The sequence below is a fragment of the Drosophila pseudoobscura genome, chromosome 3, assembly GCF_009870125.1.
Source record: "Drosophila pseudoobscura strain MV-25-SWS-2005 chromosome 3, UCI_Dpse_MV25, whole genome shotgun sequence".
Taxonomy (NCBI): domain Eukaryota; kingdom Metazoa; phylum Arthropoda; class Insecta; order Diptera; family Drosophilidae; genus Drosophila; species Drosophila pseudoobscura.
This window is the reverse complement of record NC_046680.1, coordinates 23,191,011-23,212,265: the sequence shown is the minus strand read 5'-3', so window position 1 is coordinate 23,212,265 and position 21,255 is coordinate 23,191,011. Positions and strand designations below refer to the sequence as shown.

The window sequence follows — 21,255 nt, the reverse complement described above, 5'->3', positions numbered from 1 at the left end:
AAAATACTTTTTCGTTTTGTATCGAAGGTGTTGATGGGGGCATCGGTTGGGGGGATTGTCACTGGAATATTGACATTTGGACAGTTTTATGAGGACCTGTGATCCATGTTTGTTTCCCCCTGCTCACCCCTCACGAGCTCGTATCTGTCGTACAACGTATCTGGTAGGTTGCTCGACATTTGTCAGCTTTATAGCATTTGCGGCTGGCCGACAATTGACAGAGCATTTGTTTTTGCTTTCACGAATGACTCGTATGCGGGAAGAGGGAAGGAGGATATGAGGGGTAGTTGGAATGGTATTACCATAAAGCTCTGGCCCCACCTCGGCCGCATTATTAGTTTTGCCAGCAGTTCCACTGCGTCCCACTGCGTCCCACTGCGGGCGTTCCGAACGTTGTTTTCTATGACTTGCGGTCGCCTCCTAACCCTGAGTGGGGTACATCAGCTATGAGGCAACTTGGGAGATTATAACAATCTGCGTTTTACAACACTTGAATGCTCCTCTTTGTTCATTTCTTTGCAGAGCCTCTCTCTATATCTCTCTCTCTCTCTCTCAAGGAAGCTTTTAATGGTATAGAGCTTTTAGAGGCCTTTCTATGCGCTTCTCACAAAAGCCTGCATTAGGGTACATCTAAGGTCTATCCTCTATCGCTGCTCGTCACCTTTTGGGATCCCACTATACAAAAAAGGACATTAATGCGGCGTCCGAGAACATTACATGTGTGAGCCAGCAACCAGAACGAGAGACTATGAGGCGTAGAAGCATCAGGCAAATTATGATTTATATGGCAACTGGCCGGAGCAAAGCTATTTCCTCCAGTGAGTGCGTGTGTGGCAGTCTGGCAGAGTCAGAGGATGCCATGTTGAAGGAGTAAATGTTGTAAAAATAATTTCATTTGCATTATCATCATCAGTAGCATGTTTTTAGCATTTTGCCCTGCCTCAAAGAGGAAGGAAAACTGTTGAAATTATATGCGTTATGACAAATACTGCTTCCATGTATATATGTATGTACGAATGTATGTATGTATGTCAGATATTTGGATGTGGTATCTGTATCTGTCTGTCTGGTTGTGTGCTAGTGGCCAAGTGGCTTTCGTGGTGCTGCTGGCAGCTTGACAAAACTCTGAAGAATCGCTCGTTCTCTCTGAAGTGTTTGATTTGCCAGGCAAAAGTTGGAGAAGCTTGAAATGGGAAAGGAAAAATGGTTTCGAAATCCATAAAGTAAATTAAATTTTCGACCATCAACCCAAAAACCGAAACCCGAAACCGGAGCCAAAACTAGAGTTTGACAGTCTGAGGGCCAGAGCCAAAGACTCATAATCAAGTCAACTAAGCTCTGCTCAAATCCATTCAAGTGCATTAAAATTGAGTTTCATTCGAAAAAGGGAGAGACGAAGAAAATACACACACAACAATGGGACGCAGAAAATCAAGGAAATGCATTCTCTACTGCATGCTGCATCCTGCCACACATCTCCCAACTGTATGCAAAATATTTATGTTGATAAATCAAGTTTGCTTTTGTGGATTAGGTGTATCGCAAATAAATTGAATTTGTGGCGTAAATTAAACCCAAACAAGAAGGCAGAGGATAAAGGACACAGGACACTCGACGGAGGGCGACAGTAAGACAGACAGCCACAAGGAGTTCGTTCTGCTCTGGCCAAGTTGCTGGCCAAGTTATGAGCTTGTTTAATTGAAAATAAATCTGCCTAAAGCCTCAGTGCCGCCTCAGTGTGAAGTGTAGACGATGGAGAGGAGAGTGTAGAGTGCCATAAAAAAGAGAAAACAGAAACTGCGGGAAAAGTCGAAAAAGTGTCGTAAGTAGAACGAAACAAGCAGAAAGTCAGATAAAATACAAAATACTGCGGAAGTGCAGCGCAGATACAATGAATCTCAATGTGTATGAATATGCATGGACAGAGCATCACTCATACGTCTGGAACCTAGAAGCCCCGCCGTAAATCACTAGAAAACCCGACTCCAACCTACAGCACAGGCCGTTGTTGCTGCTGCTGATGAGGCTTTCTGGCACACAAACAAATTGCGCAGGTCCCACCCCCCTACAACAACACTTGACCAGCGCGAAACGGGAACATAAACAGGAACAGGGAGGAGGAGAAGGAGGAGGAGGATGACAGGGAGGAGGAGGAGGACAGGGATCTAGAGGAGTTTTCCAACAGCTAGAACAGCATAGTGGCGCTTTCCCCAGAGAATGAATGAATGAATGAAAAAAACTCTGCGGACCCCACAGAAACCATTCCATCCTGCTTCTCGCACTTTTGTTTTAAAGTGCTTTTTTATCCGTTTGGTTTGTCGTTTTACGGGGGCAGCAACTTCAAACACATTAAAGCTCTTGAATCTCTCGCTCTCTCTCTCTCGCTCTCTCTCTCTCTCTCTCTTTCGCTTGTGCAACATTCAATTGGATTGGAAAAGTCACCAAATCACTTGCTAATGGCTTCGGATTTGGCTTTGGCTTTGACTGCGGCTGCTGCTGCGGCTATGGTTGCTCCTCCCCAAACAAAAAAACCATCATTATCGTCCATGACGATCCAACCGCGACAACAGAATCGTTTTCAGGTCCAGAGATGACCAAAATAGAGTCCAGAGTCGGGGAGACAGACAAATGATATTTATTTATTGATGGAGAAATATGGGAGCCAGCAACAGCAGCAGCCAATTGCAACTGCAACATCGAGGCACCCGCCAAACTGTCGGCAACATTTATAAATTATGATTGCAATCAACGTGCAACAAAAGAGCGTACCAACAGCAGGAACAGGACCCCACCAAGTTGATAGCTGCTGTGCAGATACCCTCTCCTGTCAGAGGGTAGCAGTGTTTTTGGGGAAATGAAGGAATTTCCCGAAAGGAAGATTCCCTATCCGTTTCAAGGCAGATCTGCTTTTTTTTTGTTGTTGTGCGATGTTGTGTGTGAGACAGAAAGACAAACGGAGTCGATCTCTTTGGAGAGCTTTTTACACGACCATAAGCACACGAATGAAGCTCACGACACTCCGCGAAAAAGAGACTCAAAGAGGAGACAAAACCAAAACAAACAAAAAGCAAAAACAGAATGGAATGAAACTTTTTAGTCAGCTCTGCTGATAAGTGTACACATTCTTCGGTGTTCTGTAAATCCATTTCTCTTTTTTGAATTGCTGGAATGACTGATGCAGACAGACAGACAGACAGACAGAGAGAGAGAGAGAGAGTCGGCAATAAACGTGACAATTTATATAAATGTTGCATATTTATAACCAGGCCACAAAGCCTTTCAAAGAGAAAAACAGAGAGAAAGACAGAGGGATAGAGAGAGGCGGATCCATATTTGGAGCATCATCGGACCAGGAGGCGCATCCACATCGCCTAGAGTAGGCTTCTGTCTAATCCACTGCGTGGGCTGCTGATCATTTTTCTCAGGTGGGTACCTCAAGTATCTTTGTATCTTTCGATTGCGCGCACTTCCTGGACAGCAGCAGCAACCTCTCCGCCCCCATCCCAAGTCTCGTTCGCCTCGAGGCGCTTGGGGTTGGCCAGTCGTCACAGATTTGCCAATTGCCAGCGCAGTGGCGTGGACTAGGGTGCAAGTGAAAGTATCTGACGGATTTTCCATGGGAACTATTTATGATGTGAGCGGCTATAGCTGCTGCATATGGCAGCATAGGAAACCATAGCATATGGTGGATACGTTTAGCGTAATTCCAATTCAATTTTTGAAAGACTTGAATCCAATTTATTCATACACAAAGTATCACCACACACACGCACACACACGAGGAGTAAAGCTCATTCTTCGGCTCATCTTGCCGGAGCAATTTACGGCTGTCTCAGACTCAGTCTCAGACTCGAAATTGAGTTTAAATTGCTCTCAGGTTGCTCTCAGCTGCTCCTCTCCACTTCACGCATCGCAAGGACCATCTCCTTCGGCTCCTTGTTCTCCTAAAACTAGAATTTCAATAAATGTCACATGTCCCGGGTCTGGAGAGCATGTCCCTGTTCCTCCGTGCACGCGCAAATTGTTGATTAAAGCGAGACTTCCACAGCCACTCCAACTGCCATCCGGCTCCAGAAAGCTAAACCTGAATCCGAATCCAAAAACCCCCAAAAACACACACACACTTAAGGGTAAAGGGGTTGCGGGGGTGATGCCACAGGGGAGCGTGCGGACAACTGGCAGCAACTGCCGCAGCGCAAACAAGATTAATTAAGGAATGTAAATTTTGTAAAATTACGCGCCATTGTTTGACTCTATCTCTCTCTCTCTCTCTCTCTCTCTGCCACCCTCTCTCTTTCTCTCCCTCTTGGTAGTGTGTGTGTGTGTGCGAAAAGGGTGTTGAGATTTTTTCCATTAACAACATCATCAATGGGTGGCAGACAGGTCGCGGGTCGCAAGGTCGAAAGGTGTCCCTGCCTTGGATCGCTGCAGGCTCCATGAAAGAGAGGGTAATGGAGGTTTGCTTCTCTCTCTATATCTCTCTGGCTTTGGGCACACCTTCCACTGCATATACCTTGCGTCCGACCGTATTTGTTTTTGTGACGAGTTGTTGGTGGAGTTTAGCGGATTTTGTGGAGCTGGGAGCTTAGCCGGCATTCAATTTCAGCCTCCACACGGACTCTGGTTCTGGTTCTGGCAGTGCCGGCTCCTCTTCTGCTTCTGCTGTTGTCAGTCGCCGCATGAGGCATTCGAAGGGTTGGCCAACATTTTTAATTAGTGTCGTCAGCGTCAATGTTGTCCTTGTTCCTGCGGTTGCCTTGAACCCAGAATCCAGGAACCCTTTGTGTATTGTGGCAGTGCCACTTCCACTGCCACAGGCACATGCATAAATTATATTTCCACGCCACAAGGAAATTTCTAATGAAGCCAAAAATCGGTTGCAGGGGAATCCCCAAGATCTGTGTGCTGTGTGTGGCAAGCGAAATTGTGAAACTTTCCCAACTACCGCCTGCTGTGCACTGCTGTATATTGAAACATACGAGTACGAGTAGGAGTACTGTGCGTGTTTTTTATGTTTTCCCCGACGTTTTCCCATTCCCACTGTCCGTTTCGGGGCATTGTTTACAAACGTGTCAAAATGCTGCTGTAGCATCGGGGTCCAGTCTCGTGCTGGCCTACGTCTTCTTTTGGGTCAAACCTTTAAATAAACTCTATGTGTCTGAGGCTCCGATTGTGCAACGCTTTTGTTTGATGTTTCACTTTGTTGCACATGTGCCTCATGGCTTTATTGAAAGTGAGAGAGAAAGAGAGGGCGGGGAGATAAACAGAGAAAGATGTTCGTGGAAGACGATCCATCTATCAATCAGAGGCCAAACGTAATTCTGACAGCCCTGAAATCGTGTAAAGCGTAATCTCGGACTAACCAAAAATCACTCTTCCATATCCTTGTCTCTTGTCTCTGGTCTCCTTCTGATGTGTCTGCCACTGTTATCTGAGGCATGAATGATGGCACTCAAATTACATTAAATGGAATTTCAATTGAGCCAAAAGACTGCCCTGCCTGGCCCGGCCCCTCGCTTCAGCCACTAACAATGGGGATGACAAGACAATGGCGAGGCAGAGGCAGAGGCAAAAACAGAACAGAACAGACACGACACAGAAATCGAAATGGAAACAGTAAATGGCATTTACATGTTCCCTGTCATAAGACTCCAAGAAGGGGCAGGGTGGCAGAGCGGCAGAGTGGAACCAATTTAATGAATCAGCATCATCATCAGCAACAGATTCAGATTCCACATCAGCACCATATCCACGCTCCATCCACAGTCAGCCTCCTGTGTGGATAGGCCTCCAATGACTGCAGATACCAGAGAAGCCGCTGCAGCTGCAACTCTGCCAGAGTGCCACACGGCCACTGCCTGTACTCCAATCAGACAAATGCAATTAGGATTTGGCGACGCTTTCGCTGTCGCTCGTGTTGAAAATTCTAAGCATGCCGCATCAGCAACATCAGCAGCGGCTGCCTTTGATTTTCTTCTGTGGCAGCCACAACCATGGGGATGCAACAAGCAGCAGCGAGGAGCGCCACCAGGGACTCGGACATGAGAGACACCGAAATGACGAATGATCCACAAGGACCTGCTTCGACCAGCGATTGGCGACACGGGAGAGGGGAGACCTTAAACGAGTAGAAAACAGAGTCAAATAATCACCGAAATGACGATTGATCTTGTATGCAAAAGGAAATCACTCAAACAATCTATGGATGACTCTCGAGTGGAGAGAAGGAGCTTCTAATTAAAGCTCGCGCTCATATTAAATGCTTTCATAAAACTGCTTTAAGACATCAGTTCCTCTCTCTCCCACTCGGCGCTTTCTACTCTCCAAGCACTCTGCGCCTCTGTCTCTACTTTCGCTGCTCGCTCGTCTTGGCAGCTCTCAATTAAATATTTAACTTTAAGAAATGTAATTTCAATTAGCGCCACAGAGCATTCAGCTTTCAGCCATTAGCTGTGCCGTTGAGAGAATGCCGGGATTTGTGCCAATTGGGAAACACAGAATGGCATGGCGAATGCCAGAGAGAGCAGCAAAAACAAATCTGAAATGAATGAACAAACAGCTGAAGCGGTGTGGCGGGAGAGGATGAATGCCAGAAGAGGTTGGGGAAGTAGAAAAGCACACAATTCGGACACCCGCGCCTCTCACTCACTCACTCGCTCAAAATCATTACGTGATTAAGGTTGCCGTTACGTCTGGGGGGAAGGCAAAAATAGAAAACTAGAGCATGGCACGCAGACAGCAATGCATCAGATGAGAGGGGGAGCAGAGCAGGAGATTCTGCGGCAGCTGCAGAGGGGGGGGGGGGGGGGGAGGGACGGCAGCAGAACGACCGCAATTGCGCGCTCGTGAAAATAAAAGCAAAAAAAGAAGAGCGAAAAAAAAACGGCAAATAGAAATAAATAAATCAGTGACACGGCGAAGAAGCAATAGGAAAGAGTGCGGGGTGTGGAAAAAGGACAGACCAAGAGGCACAAGGTAAATTAGGTAGAAGGTAAGGCAGTCCTACTCTACAGACACCCTGCCTTAGGACTCTCTTTCGCAAAGCCTTACCATCCGTTGAATACTCTTTGAGCAGAGTGAGAGAGACAGAGAGACGGACAAACACTTCGCCTTCGCCGCACAAAAACAATTAAAATGAAAAACCGTAAGCACTCTAATTCCATGGCCAAACGTGCAGGAACAGTAAAAGAAGCACCGCGATAGGGGGCGAGGGAGAGGAGTCACAGGAGAGCAAGCATGTCCCCTGTTGGAAATTTGTATTCTCTGGCCGCACGAGCGAACAAAATGGTTTGAAAACAAATTTGCCGATCTAATTAAAAGCTAAATTGTGAGCATTAAACGGGGTACGGCACTCCACTGGGTCTCGCTCTCCGACTCGGTCCTCTCGCTCTAACTCACAGCAAATTTAAGTGAGTCCCTAACGGGACAGCCAGCACATGGAAAAACATTGAAAAGCATTTAAGTCGCCCCTCGCTTGACCTCTCTCTCTCTCTCTCTCTCTCTCTTCCTTTCTCCCTTTTTGCATTTTCCCTGTGCTCTGTGCCTTTCAACAAGTTGGAAACCAATGCAATTTACGGCTGCTCTTCATCAGACGGGGCGGAGAGCTGCAGAACAAGGACATGGCCATTACTGGGCCAACAGGGGAATAGAAAAAAGTATGCCAAGCCCCCACGCTGACCGCAACAGTCCGGCACGGCACATTGATGGTAGCTGGAGACTGCACTGCACTGCAATGCGATTGCTACTCCGACTCCACTCCGTATGCGGATACGGATGTCTGGCAAATTGTAAATTAATTGATGAAAGCATCGTTTAGAAGCGGACAGAACAGGGACAAACTCGGGCAAACTCAAGTGAGCCCGGACCCGGAACCGAACCGAAACCCAGTCCAACCCGGTCCAGGGCCACACAATATTTGAGCTGCATTTGGCATGTGGAACTGGAAAACGCAATGAGAGGAACAGGGAGACAGAGAGTAAGATGGGGCAGACAGGCACAGAGACCTGGAGGAACACTGACAAATTGCTGGTAGCAAGATTAATGCTGTGCATTATCTTTCCTCATTTGTCGATTGTCAATGCAACTGGGCCGCGTCCACAGCAGAGCTGTATAGTTGGAGAATCGGAGAGAACCGTAGCACAACGGCAACAACAAGGAGAGCACGCTCCAGGGCGTGGCAGCTTACCTTTTACCTGTTTTCCTTCCATTTCAATCGCCTGTCTTTCACATTGTTCTCCGCCTCCCTGCTGCCGACTGCTCTCTGATTTCCCATTTTCCTCTATCGTCGACATTTTTCAATTTGATGATGCGCGCACTCAAGGCAACAACATTGTGGGCGCCCTTTTCCCTTTTTTTGTCCCACTTTTAATGTCGACTGGCAGGGATGCAGGTAATTTCATTTTTATATTAATGACAGCGCTGGGCATTTTTTACGTTTGATGCGACTGCGTCGCGACGTTAATCATTTAAGAGTCTTAAATGGAGGAAAACACTCGGCCATATGGGGCCCACTTAATGGAGACATGCAGCTGGCAGCTGCAGAAAATATTCGCGAAAATAAATAAAATTCAACGAAAAAAAGTAATTAGGTAAATCATCGATAATTCGCGTGACATGTCAATCGATGGTTAGCCAAGAGCTAACTTGTTGTTTGCTGGTGGAAATGGCTGTATTAGCTGATTAAATTTGAGGGGCATTTTCGCCAACTAGCTAAACCTAGCTAAACTATATTCACGACGACCGATTTGATTACACAAAAACAGCCAATTGTGAATGGGCCCCATTGCTTATTGTGAATGGAATTAACCTGTCCATGTATCGATAGCCTATCGATCGAAAGGTGGTTTTGCTTAGTGCCCTTTTTGTTATGTTAGATTTTTGAATGTTTTATTAAAAAAGTGCTGTGCAATTAATCTTACAACAAGTGCAGGTGCCAGCTGAGCATTTGAAATCTATACTTTTATTTTTGTTTAGGCTGTAAGTGGACCCATGCGCTGGTGTTTTATATTTGATTTGATTGATTTGAATGATTTGATATTCCCGCCCAAATTGTGAATGCACCTCCAATCGCATACCCAGTATCGATACCGTGTCGATATGTGTTGATCAGCTGCCGCTAAAAAGTTGTGTTCCCGCGGTTTTTTACTAATTATTGGAGAATTTTAAGTTTAATTGGTGTGAAAGCTAAGTTTAATGAGTTTAATATGAATTGCAAGTCTTTGTCAAGCAGTGAGTGTTTTTTGTTTTGTGCAAATCCAAGAAAAACCTGTATATAGCGACGCAGATTCATAGATGCATGTGCTCTGTTGAGGACTACTCCTGAAAGGTAAGGTTTACACCTAAAACTTGTGAAACTTTAACAGCATTTCTGATTCCCCATTCAGGTAGGAGAGACGCTGAAACTTCCCATTAACTCAGAGGCGGTGAGTGTGGCATTTTCTTTGTTTTTCCCTGCACACACAAGAAACTGATCCCTTTTACATGCATCGCACGCGGTCCCGCACGATAGGGAATGCTACCAATTAGCAGACGTAGTACCCAGTCCTGGCCCTGGCTCTGGCCCTAACAAAAAAAGGAAACAATATGTTCGGCTGAGCTGAAACAACTGCAGGCAGAAATCTAAATCCCGGTCAGGACAGTAGCAGGAGCAGGCACAGGGGTAGGCAATGGCCATGGCATTCCGGATGTGCCTGTTGGTCGTCGAAACTAGCGAACTTTCCAGACAGAACAATACCATGCCCCCGTCGACGAGTGTTGGCTGGAATTTTAGGTCTAAATCCTGTTGGGTCATAAAAAGTGCTTATTACATTATCACCTCAAGCGTGGCTGAGCCGGCTATGTGCTCTGCCCCACCCACACCCACTCCCGGACCAGCACAGCACACAAACAGACATTGACTTGTCCGCCCTTTCCTTTCCTCACAAAAACCGATTCACTTGCTCTCTGGTACTGATTTTTGTTGGGGTTTTGGCTTTATTATGGCTCTGGCAGCTGCGTTTTTCAATTTTCGCTTTTTTTCGGCCTCTGGGCCTCTCACCTGAGAGCTCTGAGCCTTGAGCCGATTTGGTTCGGTTTGAGAGTGAGTTTGGTTTTGAGTTTGGGTTTGGGCTCGGATAGCTGCTGGCAGCCGTAGTCACTTATTGGCAAATGTTTCGCAGCCAAAAAGAAGGAAGGACCACGTGGCGATGGAGGAGTAGGTGGAGGACCAGGAGCAGCCCGTGCAGGAGCTGGAGCGGAAATGCGAAAAATGTGTAAATTTCGGCTTGCTTTTATTTCTCGCATTTTCGCCCCGTGATGATGTGTAGGTCGCTGATCCGCTTTGGCAGCGCACCAAGGTTCGAGTTCATTCAATTTGGATTAAGTCGTTCGTTTTGATTAACAAAATTGACTTTTTTCCCCAGACTTGCCAGACTTTCGAGGCGGCATTCGAGTCGCCACCGGAACCCATTTGAGAACAGTTTCGAGAGAGCACTGGGAGTCCCTGGATCGATGGCGACAGGCCGCAGCTGCGGACCATTTAGAAGACCATGCCGGAGACGTTTAGTAAATATTCAATCAATTTAGATTGACGGCCCCAGTCGATATAATAAATCACAAGCAAAATCAAGAAGGTCTCCATTTCAGGGCTGTGTTTTGTGGAGTCGGACATGGAGACGAGATATGCGTCATAACAATAAAAATTCTGGCATTTCCCATTTCCCCGCTGTGCGGCTAAATAACGAAAATAAACAAGACAAGTCGACAGGCCATAATATATCATGGCCCAAAGGCGCTCGACGATACACACACACACAGGCACACATAGCAGAAGAAGGACCAAACTGGAGCAGATCAAGCAGAAGCAGCGGCTGTAGTCTGTGGCAGGACATCGAGCGCCGTCGCCCGTAATGGCTGTCATGGGGATGGCTCCCGTTCGGCTTCTGGCCCTGGCCCTATCTCTGCCTCGTCTGCGTTAACTGAGAATCAATGACATATCGTCATGGCAAATACGCATGCCCTCGGGGGACGGTGAGGGACATTGAGCCATAAAAACCGAGGAATAAAATAATAGCCAGGATAATACACCAAGCATATGTCATGTCAATGATGCAGCCATTAGCGACAAATCCCGCCAGCGAGAGGAGGCTATAAATCTGATCCGATTACCTGGAGCTAATTGCCAGACAAACTTCTCTCACTCTCGCTCTCTAGTCTAAGCCCTCGCCAAATGGGAAGGGGAAGAGTTGCTCTACTGCCGAGTAAGACACTAAAAACCCTCGCCGGATATAGCCTGGAGCGAGGGCTCCAACCAGGGCTCCAAGCTACTAGCCACAATGTAAGTTTGGCTCATAATTTATTTCGATTACGCCGCTGCACGCAATTTGCTCTGGTCATATCCTTTTAGCACACGCACGCACAGGAAGTGGCGATAGCCAGAGAACCAGCCAACAGGAGCCAAAGCCGGGGAGTAGGGAAGTAGGGGAGCAAGGAGTCCGAGGAGGATGCCAGATAAGTGTGCGCGCAATTTCCGTTTCCGCTTGGCTTGCCGTTATCCAGCTTTGATGCTGCGAAAATCCACTAAGCAACAATTAAATCAGAGACTCCAGCGAGCGTGGAAAGCAGCTCAGAGCCAGAGCCACAGCCACAGAGAGGAGATAAGGCCACATACCCGAGCAGTGACTCAGACAGAGAGGCGGACCAGCAAGAGATATCAGTTCGAGGATTGGGAAAACATAGACAGAACAGAGACAAAAGTCGAAGGCCTTCCAGGTAGCCAAATTCAAATGAATCATGTCCGTGGAGCAGGAAGGAAGAGGCAGAGGCAGGTATCATGCATTAGCTGACTATTATCACGGCCCGAAAGAGTTTCCAAACCCCCTTTCCCCATTCCCTCACCGAACCATTGAGCACTTTAAACGTTTACGTTTCGGATTTCGTTGTTTTTTTGTGGAACGAAACCTTAGAACTTATAAATATTTATGGCGCACATAATGCAGCGCGTTGAGCACGGCCAATAATTCCTTGGCTTGGACTCGAGTCGAGTCGAGCGGTGCTTACTCCTTGCTATCGGGACAAGGGACTCGTAACTCGAGCGTGTATGCAGCTCCGGCTCTGGCTCTGGCTCTGGGTGCAGCGGAGCGAGCATTTTCCACTGAAGGATTTATGCTCGCTGACATGCAACTTAAAAGCAAGGACAACAAAACGGCTGCAGATAGCACACACAAACCCACAGACACACACACATCCCACATCCTGCTAAGGAGCCAGCGAAGGAGCCATTTCTCTCCGCACAAGGATGCGAGTGCGAAGGCGAATGCTTTTCTTGTGTGTAAGTGCAGTTGGGAACAACAATTGGGAAAAATATGCTGAACGCAAGGATTAGGAGCAGCAGAAGCAGAGGAAAAGCAGAACAAATTTATGTGACTTTTGCATGCGGCTGCAGCAGGATGCTGGAAGGAGGCCGCAAGCCTGCAAACTGGCTAGACATTAGTACAATTTCCGGTCCAGGCCACAAAATATTCAATAATATATTAAAGATATAGCCAGCCATCCAGCCAGGCCGAAAGAGATATCCAACAGACACAGAGAGGAAGAGGCATGAGGCACGAGGCACGAATTCGACAACTCAACTGAAGCGTAGCAGGCAGGATAAATCTAAATAAGACGTGCTCGAGGCTACAGCTTGTGGCTTTAGAACCAGAGATACTCGTACCAGCAGCAGCAGCAGTAGCAGCAGTATTTGTGCAATGAAGTGCAAGTGAACTTCAGTCTTAAAGCGACTGAAGATACTCGTACTCGTACTCGTACTTGCAGGAGCCAGCAATGTGCCTGCCTTTTGAGGGGGCAGCGATGCGAACGTGAGAGACAGACTCCATGACCACAATGGAGGTGTGTGTTCCGCAGAGCTTTGGGGCGCCGCTACTCACGAGGCTTTCTGCTCATCTCTAAGGCATGAGGCATGAAACAAAACGGAAGCGCCGCCACCCAACAGCAGTCTCTGGTGCGGCAGCGGATGTGGATGTGGAAGCACAGACAACGTTTATGTGGAGTTGCAGAAAATTGTTCAATAAATTTCAACACTCTTAAATTGGCAATGCTATGCAATGCGATGCGATCCAGCCAGTCACTGGAGAGGAAGAGACCCAACCCAGTCGCCAGTTCTCGATTGGTTTGTCCTGGATCCACGGGGCCGGGACAGGGGCAAAGGCAGGACAGCCTTAAAGCGTATGTGACCGGTGAAAATTGATAATCAATCAAATGCGGAAAGGCAACGGCGCTGACGGAATGACGGAACGCAACGCATCCTCCATGAAGCCCAAGAGCCAGAGACGACCACTTAATCACTGTCTGGTTATCCTTTTTGTTGCACTTGTTTCCTGTATATCGTATCGTATCCCATATGTACATATGTTTGTTTGTTTGTGCCTCGGCTTTTATCAATTACGCTTTTTGTGGACGACTGGAGGAGTGACAGAGATGAATCACAGGAAGCTGCAGCGAGAGAGCCACAGCCCCAGCCACAGCCATAGCCACAACCCATTCCCGTTTATTAAATCAATTAACGCTTGAACGATAATTACTGAGGCAGAGCTCTGGTGCTCCACCGAAAGACAAGGAAACTGAATGGGGCTCCCACTCCAAGTACTCCCAATCCAACAAGCAGTGCAATTCTGTGGTTTCATTCCTTCGATCGAAGGAAACTCCTGTCTTGATGGAAAAACCGCAACACAAATTTCAACAACAATGTACATTTTCCTACCAAATGCACAAATGCAATTTTCATGTATCTGGATCTATGTGTTGTTGCTGTTGCTGCTGCTGCTGCCGTGTGTTGCAATTAATAAAATGTCCAAGTAAATTGTGAGCCACCGCAGCCCGAGATGTCTTCCGACATCTGCCCTCGCCACGTGCCACAGGTGTCCCCTGCCGCCCGTGTGTGCCATTATGTTGACATGTGGGCGCCTGCTGCGGTCGACTGTGACTGGAGAAAAGTGCAAGTGCAATCGACATTCAACAATTGAAAGCCACTGGCACTGGCACTGGGTAAACGGCATTCAATGCTGTCCCGGCAACCGCAACAACAGGGTGTCTTTGGGGTCAGACCTGCTCGTATTCAATTACAAAAGGATTCCAAATCAAAGCGAGCGACATTCAGAGCCAGCATAATTCGGCAGTGCAGGCAGGAAAGGAACCCTAAACACCCTCGCTGGTAGGAGAATTCTCTAAAACAGAGCACCAGTGATATGGCCATTCGCGAAAAGGGTATGCAACGAGCAGAATTATGAATTCTGCATAGTTCGGAGCCAAAGACAAACATCAGACACAAAGGCAGCCCCAGACAGGAGTCAAATAATTAATGGCCAGCAGAGGGGTGTGCAGGAGCAAAGGAGAGAAGGCAAACAAACAAGCCCGAAAAACGAGCAGAAACAAAACCGAAACGAAACTGAACTGAACTGAACCAAAAAAATCTCAGGAAAGTTCACCTTGGAAGCGCGAACTTTGGATACCCTTTACGAGGCTTTAATCCTTTTTATGGTTTATGGTTCGATCCTCCTGCCGTGAGGCATTTCATTATGTTTCAATGTTTCTTTAAGAGGATCCCAGGGTGCATACATCTTGGATAAATCCTCATTACCCTCTCGTTGAAGGGTACAAAAATCAGCCAAAAACAGATTTGCATGAACACAAAACGTAGACTAAGAGGCAGGACATTGGGGGGGAACACATACGAGTAGGTATGTGTGGGCTGGATCTGCCATCCTATAGCCGTCGTCGGTTGCCTTGGATGCCGTCAGTAGCTTGTTATCCACTGTCCTCCCTCTCCCTCCTACTCACCGGGAGATCAACCTGCCCGTTCCCGTTCGGCTCGTCTAGACTTTAAGTTGGCTAATAGCCGACACTGATGCGGCCGTCGCTGTCGCTATCCGACTGTTCTTTTCCTCCTCCTTCAGCTGCTGCTGGTTGCTATATTCCTCTTTTTTTATTGGACTGTGGACATCCGTCCGAGTGCTCTTTGGCCACGGAGCAGAGAATTAGTAGTAAACCGAATTTACGCTTTTGTATTACTTATTTGTTCCATTATTTGTACGGATGTGGTTCCACGGGATCCACGGAGTCCGAGAATGGAGCTTTGGCTTTCGCTTTTATTTGACTTTGGCCTTTTTTGTGACGCTGTTTTTTCTCTTTGGCCCAAAACGAACTCTGCTCTTGATAATGAAAAATAAACGTGGCTTCTGCCTTCTGGCCACACCCCTCTAGCCTCTTTCTCTCTGAGTGGAGTGCCCTTTGTGTGGGTGGGTTGGAAATCCGTGAGCATAAAGATTATAACACACACAGGACGACAGGACTGACAGAACTGACAGACAGGCGGAGAGCAACAGGAAAAGGACTTAATTTCGAGAGCTGTTCGAAGATCCACTCATGTCCTCGATAGGAAGTGGACTCAGGAGCGACTCCTCCCAGCGAGAAATCATAAATTAATCGGATTTAAGCAGCTCAGTAGCTTATTTTTATGTGCCCCCTACGGAAACCCGGGAACCTCTGCTCCTGCTTCTACTATCTCTTCTCTGTTGTTTAATGAAAGAGGGATGCGACTGGGAATCGTGTACCGCATCTTTGATGAGCAGTGGCAGCGTTTAAAGCCACCAATTTGCTGGCTCCTCAGATGGGATGTCGATGAGGAGGAGGAGCCCGATGAAGGACTTCTTCTGCTGAAGAGCTAGAGAAGTTGACATGATTGGATACTGATGATGACTGAGTTGATGATTTGTTGTCAAGGTGCACGCTCCTCAGCCCCCGGCCCCGCACCGAATGGCAGTTAGAGCATCGACTTGAGTCGAGAGTGGAGTTCCGCTGCATAGGACTCGGTGTCCTGGCAACGCAGGAGCTCATTACGAGGAAAGTTTTTACGCAGGAGCAGCGGCATTCCTTCCTTCCTTCCGAAGGATGCGGCTTAAGTGCGCCATTCTAAATTCAATTGAGCTTGAAGTGTTCCAAAAACGATGGCAGGCCACGAGGAGTCGAGGTGGATTCTGCCCCTGACAGGTCAACCAGGATAGGGGATAGTTCAGGGAGGGTCCCGGCGCAGCGCGATTCATGAGCAGACAAACCAAACAATCCCCAACGATTGGTGGGAATGGGACGGCGACTTGGAGCCGTGTAATCCATAAATATTTCCATTTCAAATTGTTCAAATTGCATTGCTTTTATGCTTTGTGATTTTCGCATAAATCTCTCTCTTGACTGATGCACTTTTTGGCCAACATTGTTCGCGGCCTGGCCTTCGTTCTCGTTGGCTAATTGACAGGGACGGACGGCTGCCGATTCTGTGGATGTGGATGCCACTAATTGGGACAGGACAGGACGTTGCGTCAGGCGTCGCGGAGTGTCTGATTTTTATTGATGGATGACATGCAACAAACCAATTTAAATGCAAGTCCATTTTAGTACTAGTGCTCATATACATATTTAGTTTTTTAAGTACTTACAGATCTTTGTGCGGGTAGTGGGAGTGAGAGTGCGGCATTGACACCGAAAACAGCTGTTAAAATAGAAAACTGCCCATCTAGCACGTGCCACGCCTACTAGCCTAAATGCCGCTCAGTGGAACCCATTTGTAATGCCAAAGTAAACAGCAAATAGAACATAAAACAGAACACAAAACAGAAATTTGTGTGTTTTATGTGTTATTTCTGTTTCACGTTACATTTGGAACACAGCAAAGTACATACCCAACCTACAGTTGGTGGGAGGGGGAATGTGCGGACAATTACCTACATTTCTATATGTCTCTGAATCAATAATTTCAGCAATGCCCACCCCCTCGACTCACAATAACAAAGTCTAACTCACTCCCTTCTTGCGCATACCACATTCCGATGGCAGAAATTCTATTTATGACGGGAACAGTATGGAATATGTCCCCCCTGGCACCCCCTGGCATTGGTTTCTGATAAGACGCGGTGGGGCGACGCTTATCGGCAGGGGTCGCAGATTGAGTCTGAGTCAGAAATGGAACTGCGGATTCCGTCAGGGCGGCGATGGGGAGCTCTATGGTTCATGGTTCTATCCATGATTCATCCGAGTCCGTTGCCGAGTTTCATGCCTGAATTCACTTTAAACCCGGTTTCTAATGACGAAATATTGAAAAGATGATTAATAATATTGATTCATTTAGTGGACTGTATGTATGTTATACCCAGAGAAAAAGATCTACATTTTGTATATTTTCACTTGGATTTAGAGAGTTGAAATATTAACATTGAAATTTAAATATGAAAATATTTTATATAAATTGATTATATTTCATATATAAAATATACAATATAATTATTTTAAAGTTTTTTATTTTTAGATTAAATATGTGCAGTATTCAAACGACTTTTTAATATATTTATGTTTAAATCAATGTAAATTCCATTTAATTTTACAACTTTCTCTCCTTTTCTCCTTTTCTCACCCACTTCTATATTCACTCGCTCATAAAATTGTCAAAATGATTTAACAGTGAAATTTGTGTGGCATGTCGCCACAAATGTAAAATTGTTCAAAAATCTTTTATGAATGTTTAACAAATTTCGGGTTTGGTTTTCTGTCTATCTGCGAGTGTGTATGTGTATCTGTGTTTCTCTTTGTGTATCTGTGTACAAATTAGTTTGGCGAGCGCGAAATTTGTTGGGAAAATGGGAAATATAAAGTTCATTGGTTGTGGGTAACGTGCGCAAAAATCGCACGGAAAATGAACAAATCCAAAAACCGAACAGAGAAAAAAGAGCCAAAAACCTAACATATACCCGAGGATTTATTTTTGAACGAAAAGAGAAGCACTTAAACGCATAAATAAATTAACTGCTCAACTAATATGCTTTTTTCTGCTCGCTTTTCCATATTTTTCTGCCACCAAAACGAATTTTTATTTAATTTTCACGCGCTTTGCGTTTTCCGACACCGAAATGCCATTTGTCAATCGAGGAATCGAGGAATATATATACATACATATGTACATATCTCGATGTATCTAGATATATAGTACGTACATACATACAAATATGTGTCGGAGGTGGGCAGCAGGAATCCTCTTCTTCTTTCTCCTGCAACTCCCGGTTCAACTCTCTCTTTCTGTAATAGTTTCTTTCAGCTTCTGCACTACTGACTGTCGTAATGGTCTCTCTCACAGAAATTCTGATCTTCCCTTACTTCTCCCTCACAGACACAAACACCAAGGGCTGCGGTGACTCTCTTTCGCTCTCAGCAAACACGAATGGGAAGAAAAACGGATTGCTCTACTGCGTAGTTTCTGTCTTTACCGATTGATCATCATTCTTGCTTCTATAGTAGCTCTACTTCAATTTCTAGTTTCCATGACTCTCAGAAACATACATATGTACATATACATATATGTATGTATATTCTAGTCTTTTTTGGGGGGGAATTCGCTTACCTTTTGCACGAGGAGGGGCTGGGCAAAGTCCACGCCGCCCTGCAGCCGGAATCCCCAGGGCTGGGCATCGAAACGTGACAGCTTCACTTGCAGCAGTTGTGGTTGAGCCATTTTCTATTTGCGCAGACTGTAAGACAGAGAAGAGGAGAGCGTAAATAATAATAATATACTGGATATCACGTACGTCGACTAATTAATGAAATCAGAAACCCACACACACGAAAAAATACTAAAATGGAGGTATGGACCGAGATTGCTGCTCCTTTTTTTTGGTGGAGAGGAGGTCCACTAATAAAGACATTATTCAGCTATGTCTAGGCTAATCCTGCCACCAGTCGTAGACACCAGGACCAGCACCAGGACCTGCTACACTCTGGGTGCCAGCTGCAGCTGCCCCCTGCCGCCCCCCGTTCTGTGTGGCAGGTTCGTATGCAGAAAAGCTCCCTCGAGAGTGTGCCCAAACATTCGGCTCACTGACTGCAAAAGGCTCTGGCACGCCATAGGACGAGTCGACCTGGGGAATGCCCTGTAAATGTATTCCAAAGAGGCCCACTCTTGGAGAATCATTCTAAAATAAATGTCTGTCTTCTCAGATAGCTTTCCGTTTGAAATTCCTTCAATTTCTAGATCTTAAACTCAGTCAAGAATCCCCTAGTTCCTTCTGTATGTCCTGCTGCTCTAAAGGTTCGGCTGTCCTCTCCCCAGGGTCTTGTACTAGAGGGCACTCGACATAAAACGAGTTAAACTTTGTTAGATATCGCCTTTTTTTGCACACACAGATTGTCTCTACACTCCCCTCCCCCCTGTAGCAGCCATCTATCTGCAGTGAAGCCTGGCCTGCGTGGTGGCCACAGTGAGTGCTGTAAGCAAGCGCCACCGAAATGGCACATGCTGGGAGCCTGAGAGCCGTGTTGTAAGTGTGGCTTACATGGGTTCCCCCGACTGTGTCTCTCTGTCTCTCATAACTTTGTAATTTGTACGCCGTATGTGCGTCTGCAGGGGGGGGGGGGGGGGAGGAGGGGAATGGGTATGGTACAGGGTATAAGGGGTGTCTGTTGATTTAGTTTGCTGCATAACAATTTTGCTGAGTGTTGTGTTTTTTATTAGCAAAGACACATTTGTTCCTGCGTTTGGCTCTCCCTCTGTCTGTCTCCCTCTGTCTTTACATATGCACATATGTATGTTTGTATGCATGTGTGTGTGTGCCTCTCTTTTGCTCTTTGTGCTGGCTCTCTTTTGCCCCACTTGTGGAAGAGAAGAGCATGTGGAAGACACTCAAAGTGGAAGTAACTACATTAAGCTATTAAAACGACAGCTGGCAGGAGAGAGAGTCAGAGAGCAGGAAAAGGAGGAGGATGGGAGCATGCGAGATGCGGATGCGGGTGAGAAGAGTACCGTACCACATATGGAAAAGACACATTTTAGCACACACAGCAGTTTAATTAACGTTAAGTGCGGGTGGTAATGGCTCCATGGAGCAGTGCTACAGCCAACAGCCAGAGCTACGGCTCCGACTCCAGGACTCCATGACTCCAGGAGTCCAGGCTCTCAGGTTCGAGGCGGCTCAGGCCAAGGCAGAGGCCGTAACACGTTGGCGGCATTTGCATGTAAATACTTTGTGCCCCATGAAGTTGGCCCATTAGACGCCCCAGCGAATCCCCCCGTCCCAAGCAACCGCCTAACGTAGAGTATGCACATGCACAGAAATAATTTAATTAAAATATTAAATAAATGCGAGAAGCCAGTGCCAGAGCCAGAGCTAGAGAGAGAGCCAAAGGCTTCAAAGTGCCAGACGACTGAAAGAAGAAAAAGCGCAACAACACGAAAGTGCCAGGATGAACACGTTCCGGAGGAGCAGGAGCTGGAGTAGGAGTTGGAATAGGAGTAGCAGGAGCTATAGCTATAGCTATAGCTGTTCTGTTCTGTTAGTATTCCTGGCTAATTACTGGCTCAAATGCTCTTGGCCAAAGGATGCTCTGCGGCTGACAAACCCATTGACAAGATTGACATGAGGAGACGAGAGTGCACCACCTAATAAATGTAGAATAAATGTATGTGTTTGCCCTAATACTAGGAGCTTCTGGCTTCTGACAGAACCTCTGGATACCTATGGTTATTTGGGGGCCAGCTCTGTTTATCGGAGACCTACTTCCATATGCCACCGGCAATAAGCACACAAATTATTTGACACTGGATCCGGAACCAAACTCAAACTCCCACCCAGACACCGGGACCTCCCCAGGCCTGGCCTGGCCCCCCTCCCCCTCAATACCCATGGCAGCTTCATGACTAATAACCAGTCAGAGGGGGGAGGCGGGTGGGGCCGGGGGACACGTTGGCCATTTCCTGGAACGCTAAAACCAACTTTTACACCCCACATACACACACACTCACGATTGGCAAATTACAATTTATTTATGCCCCTTGTGCAACCTGCCACTCTGTCATGCCACTCTGCCACACCCTCCGTCCGCCCCCCATCCGCACTGCATTGACTGAATTTTTGATTCAGGAGCGAAAGCAACAAATCAATTTGCATGCGGTAATTCCAAAGATTTATGGCCAACACATTTTGGTGGATGGATGGATGGATGCAAAGCACTGATATTCGCAGAAATTGAATAAAAGTTATTGTGTGGCCGAAAGAGTGGCAGAGGGAGAGAGTGAGAGATACAGAGAGATTGTGGCACGAAGAGTGGCGGAATTTTAAGTCGATTTCCTGCATTCGGAAATGCAAAAATTATGGAAATGGTCGAGACGACACGCGGCAACCACACCCCTGTAGAGTGTATGCCCGGAAGTACTTTTGATTTTCTTCGATAAATCCACCTTCTTTA

The 21,255-nt window shown here is 46.6% G+C and overlaps 1 protein-coding gene and 1 long non-coding RNA gene across 17 annotated transcripts in view; one reads left to right on the top strand and one right to left on the bottom strand.

Annotated features, from left to right (window-relative positions):
• The window catches only part of Zasp52 (Z band alternatively spliced PDZ-motif protein 52), a 56,465-nt gene that overhangs the window by 23,500 nt on the left and 11,710 nt on the right, over positions 1-21,255 (bottom strand). For all 15 annotated transcript variants that reach the window (XM_001362043.4, XM_015185355.2, XM_015185359.2 and 12 more), the window contains exon 3: positions 18,419-18,545. In XM_001362043.4, coding sequence (XP_001362080.3) covers positions 18,419-18,529 — 111 coding nt within the window. In that variant the 5' untranslated portion in view covers positions 18,530-18,545. The remainder of the gene's footprint in view (positions 1-18,418; positions 18,546-21,255) is intronic.
• Positions 8,601-16,567, top strand: LOC4805722 (uncharacterized). 2 transcript variants are annotated; one of them, XR_001452447.2, is made up of 6 exons: positions 8,601-9,325; positions 9,384-9,422; positions 9,509-10,334; positions 10,401-10,542; positions 10,624-11,314; positions 11,384-16,567. It is a non-coding gene; the product is annotated as an uncharacterized lncRNA (long non-coding RNA). The 2 variants fall into 2 exon arrangements; XR_001452446.2 differs by having other exon boundaries at positions 10,401-11,314.